This window comes from Myotis davidii, unplaced genomic scaffold (assembly GCF_000327345.1).
Source record: "Myotis davidii unplaced genomic scaffold, ASM32734v1 scaffold464, whole genome shotgun sequence".
Taxonomy (NCBI): domain Eukaryota; kingdom Metazoa; phylum Chordata; class Mammalia; order Chiroptera; family Vespertilionidae; genus Myotis; species Myotis davidii.
In genome coordinates this window covers 322,370-327,096 of record NW_006295287.1, presented here as the reverse complement: position 1 = coordinate 327,096, position 4,727 = coordinate 322,370, and the positions used below count along the sequence as shown (strand labels likewise).

Genomic DNA, 4,727 nt, shown 5'->3' with positions numbered 1-4,727 from the left:
AGGGGAATGGAAACCTGCCCCCCAGGGCGACGGCCAGAGCGAGAGAACAGCACACAGGCCTGCCCAGCGGAGTGAGAGCCCCTTGCACACGGGGGTGGGGGGGGGGCAGGGGGCCTGGGGACTCAGACTCGGTTCTTCCCGGGGAAGCCAGTGTCTGGCGGTCCCACTCGGGGGGAATCCTGAGACTTGAGATGGCAGGGCCCGTGGCCTTGTGTCCGAGTTTGGAGGGACCCGGGGGGCAGGAGCGGGGCGTTCTGAAGGCGGCACTGCGCGGGGGCTGTCCCAGCTCAGGAGAGCTCAGGCATGAGCAGCCCGGGCCCGGGAGGAGGAAGGAAGGAGCAAAGGCGGGCGGTTAAACGGTTTTATTTTCGGGAGGCGGGCGAGGCGAAGGGGCCGGGAGTGGGCAGGGCCGCAAGGCGACGCTCAGCGCTCACTCCCGCTTCCGAAGGTGGATGTAGATGATGCCGCTGGCCAGGGCGAGCGGGAAGGCCACCCAGGCCAGGGCGAAGCAGTAGCCGAAGCTGCCCCCCGGCGGGTGCTTGGACAGGATCTCGTTCACGTGAATGGCGTAGATCAGGGCCCCCGTGAACACCGCCAGGCCTGTGGGGAGACGGGAACCAAGAAGACTGCACATCCCAGCAACCCATGGGGCGAAGGGGCCGCCGGAGGGCAAGTGGGCAGCACCGCGCTGCCTGCTGGGAGTTGTGGTTTCTCCCCCAACTGTGCGCACCAGGCTGCTGCAGACCGGCCTTGGGCGCTTTCATCTCTGCGTCTCCTTATCCATAAACATGGGTCGGTAATAGCTCCTCACCCATCCATTCAAGGTCTCCCAGCCAAGCACACAGAGTGCATTAATAAAACCAGAGGGGCTTTGCAGGAACATAGGAAGAGAATGTTCCCCAAACCGAGGACTATGATTAATTTAGCCCTTTGCACTTGAAGTAAAATAAAAAATCTGAAAAGTACATAAAATTCCCTGAAGTGCCTGATACACGGTAGGTCCACCAGAAACAGCAGCTGGCTGCCATTATAGTGACAAGACCACTATGATGACTCAGAGTTCTGGGACATTAATCAGTCACCTATCCCTGATTCCCCCACCTCCACCTGGGGATTTAAATGATCTGCCCACCATCTTCCTCAGCCCTGGCTCCTTGAAGCCCCAAGTGCCAGCTCCCCCATGACTCAGCGACACAGACCACCATGGAGTCGCTGAAGACTGCCAGTCCCTGGGGGCAGAGCAGAGCCACGGAGGCACCTCACGTGGTCCTCGGGCTGCTGGGAATCATCTCCTCTTACCACTTGTCCACTCTCGGGGTCCCCAGCATCCTGATGGGCCCCCTCCCTTCCCTCCAGTTCCCAGGGAACAGTGCTTACTGGTGCACAGCTGGCAGAAGCCAGTCGCATAGAAGAGCCCTCCTCGCCGCATGGTGTAGAGCTGGAACATGAAGAGGACGAAGGACAGGCAGCAGAGGATGAGGGAAAGCACCATGAGGGCCTGGACGGCCTTCAGCCAGGCTGCAATGAGGAGGAGATGGGGGGCGGGGGTCACGGAGGCCCAGAGCTCCAGCTCCAACAACCCCCTCCCCTCCCCCGAATTTAGAGCCATGCAGGCTTGGATACGTGGGTATGACACAGTAACAACCTTCATTCCTATCGCTTTGCTAACCCTCCTGATCAGTTTTAGAAGCTGCTTTGCAGAGTCTTTAGGGTTTTCTACAGAAACATGTCCACTGGGAATAGAAACAGCTTTACTCCCAGTGGTTCTCAACCTGTGGGTCGCCAGCAATGAGAATACATCCTGCACATCAGATATTTACATGACGATTCATAACTGCAGCAACATGACCGTGATGAAGTAGCCACGAACATAATTTTATGGTTGGGGGTCACCACAACATGAGGAACTGTATTAAAGGGTCGTGGCATTAGGAAGGCTCTTGCCTTGTCGCATTGGCTACCCCCAGTACAACACTGGATCTAAGTCAAGAGAACAGAAATTCTTGCTTCACTCTTAGGGGAAACTCAATGCATCTTTTACCTTCTTCTGACTTAGAAATTTTGATAGATGCAAATTGCCCCTTTAGAACTGAGGGCGGCCACTGACCCCCTCTGTTAGAACCTGGGAAGGATTCAGCCCCACCTCTAAAAACTCAGTGGGGCCCTGACCGGTTTGGCTCAGTGGATAAAGCGTCGGCCTGTGGACTGAAAGGTCCCAGGTTCGATTCTGGTCAAAGGCATGTACCTGGGTTGCGGGCACATCCCCAGTAGGAGATGTGCAGGAGGCAGCTGATCGATGTTTCTCTCTCACCGATGTTTCTAACTATCCTCCCTTTCTCTCTGAGAAAAATCAATAAAATACATAAAAAAATAAATAAAAACTCAATATGGTCCTTAGAACTTTAGAAACATAGTCCGATCTTTTCAGAATCCTGGGAGCATTCTCCCAATTTCTTAAACCTCTGAATCCTAAGGGAGGGGAGCTTTTAGCTTGTCCGCTTTAGAACACGCGCATATTGCTCCCTACCATAGAGATAGGGAGGCCCTACATCGGCCCCCCTCACTCAGCGCTGGGAGCCAGGCCTGCCCACTCCAACCTTGGCGCGTTTGAGACTTGGTCCCGGGGAGGAGACTCGGGGTGACCCCTCCCCTTGGCAGACCAGCCCCCCCACTACCCCTCACCGTTCTCGCTGACATCACGGCAGAGCCACGTATCGTTGTGACCGATCCACGTGCAGTCAGTCCAGAGATTCAGGGACTCCTTCCCGGGGAGGGTCCACCAGGACTGGGATGGGCAGAGAAACGAGGCGGGAATGAGAAAGTGGGCCGGGCCAGGGAGCCGGTGGGAAGGGTTCGAACAAGGGCGTGGTGCCGAGAAGGGGCTGAACTGGGGCAAAACGTGGATTTAGTCAGAAAGGGGAAGGCGGGTGGGGGGTGGCGGCATCCGAGGCAGAGGCTGGGGGAAGAGGGCGGGCGCCCTTAGAGGAGGGGTGTGGCGGCGTCTGCAGGAGAGCAGGCCGCTCCGGGCAGGCTTACCTTGTCCAGAGTGGCCACGAAAAGCAGGATGAGAATGAGGATGTGAAGGGCCGAGACCACCAGCAGGAGGAATGACATGGCTGCAGTGGAAGCCTAGGGTAGGGGGCGTCAGGAGATGGTGGATTCAGGAGGTTGGCACAGGGGAGGGTGAGATGCCCAAATCCTCGTGGAGAAAGGGGCTGGTTCCAGACTCGGGGGTCTGAGGCTGGGAGCCCGGAATCCTGAATCCCCCGGGGCGGAGAGGGCCAGGGATGGACTGTTGAGCCCAGGAATGATCGGAACTAGCACTGTGCTTCACTCGAGTCCCCAGGGCCCCGGCCGGGGTCAGGGCTAGGAACGTTCTAGTTGCAGCCCCTCCGGACGCAGCAGAAGCTGCCCCCAGAGACAGGCATCCTGGACTCACCCCACCCCTCTCCGTCTCTGGGTTCCGGGTGAATCATCGGTGACTCATCCCACCCTCCAGCCTCGAGTACCAGGGAAACCCCAGCCCCTGGCTGTGCCCACGAGGTCCCCGCCCCACCCTGCTGCCAGACTGGTGCCCCCGGTTGGGGAAATATGGACAGGATCTGTGTTTGGGGAGAGAGAGAGGCCTGAGAACAGAGAACCAGCCTCCCACCACCACCACGCAGTGCCCAGAAAGGGGAGGGGGCCCGGAGGTGGCCCAGACCTGGGGTGTTCTCAGGCAAAGTCCCGCTCTCGGGGTCCCCCCGAGGAGAGCGGACATCCGTTGGGGAAAAATTGCAGGACCTTCTCCAGTGGAGGGCTCTGCTGGGAAACCCCCCCCTCCCAAACCTTGCTGGGCCCCACCCCTTTCTGAATCTGCACCCCCAGGGCTAAGAGATCATTCCCGAAATTAAAAGTATCTCCATGGGGGTGTCCTTCCCAAGCGGCTGCACTCCCGAGTAAATAAAGGAATCCCAGTCCAGATAACGGACTGGAAACTTACCCCGCGCGGCCAAAAAAGTCAGAGCTGGAGTCTGTCCCTCGCTTGGGCCTCCGTGCCCCGCCCTTCGCCTGCCTCCTTCCCTTCCACCCTCTCGGGGCCCCCGCCTCCCTCGCCGCCTTCCTCCCTCCCTCCCTCGCTCTCCCCTCTGGCTCTCTCCGTCCGTCTCCCCTCCAACCCTAGAACCCTTTCTCTCTTTCTTTCTTTCTTTCTCTCTCTCTCGCCCTTTCTCTCCTGTCCTCACTGCCTATACCTTTTCCCTCTCTCTCTTCTCACTCTCCGGGTTTCTCTTCCTCTGCTCCTCTCAATATATATACCGACCCTTTTATACCCACCCTCACCGCACCCAGCTGAGGTTTGGCGCCAGAGGGAGGGCCCAGGCACTCTGGTTCTTCATTCTCTGAGCCCGCCCACTGCCCCCACATGCGAATCTGTTGGGGCTCCCTTCCAGGGTTGAGATGAGAAGTCCTTGGAGGGAGTGGAGAGGACCCGGGGTCCTGGGGTGGGGCGTCAGGGGTGGGAGGGCCAGATTCTCAGGCCTCTGCTCTGGGTCTTGTCCTGGGACCTGGGACCTGGGACCGGATGTCTGATTTTCTTTTCTTTCTTTTTTTAAAATATATTTTATTGATTTTTTACAGAGAGGAAGGGAGAGAGATAGAGAGTTAGAAACATCGATCAGCTGCCTTCTGCACACCCCCTAACTGGGGATGTGCCCGCAACCAAGGTACATGCCCTTGCTGCTCTGGGC

The 4,727-nt window shown here is 58.1% G+C and overlaps 1 protein-coding gene across 2 annotated transcripts; it reads right to left on the bottom strand.

The window, feature by feature from the left end:
* Positions 1-347: 347 nt before the first annotated feature.
* Positions 348-4,096, bottom strand: EMP3 (epithelial membrane protein 3). 2 transcript variants are annotated; one of them, XM_006769959.2, is made up of 5 exons: positions 3,983-4,096; positions 3,037-3,129; positions 2,683-2,785; positions 1,378-1,518; positions 349-600 (listed from the first exon to the last, which is right to left on the bottom strand). In XM_006769959.2, exons 2-5 carry the CDS (start codon positions 3,112-3,114, stop codon positions 431-433), a joined length of 492 nt encoding a protein of 163 aa, XP_006770022.1. In that variant the 5' UTR covers positions 3,115-3,129; positions 3,983-4,096; the 3' UTR covers positions 349-430. The 2 variants fall into 2 exon arrangements, with proteins under 2 accessions (XP_015423459.1, XP_006770022.1); XM_015567973.1 differs by lacking the exon at positions 3,983-4,096 and having other exon boundaries at positions 348-600; positions 3,037-3,123.
* Positions 4,097-4,727: the final 631 nt, after the last annotated feature.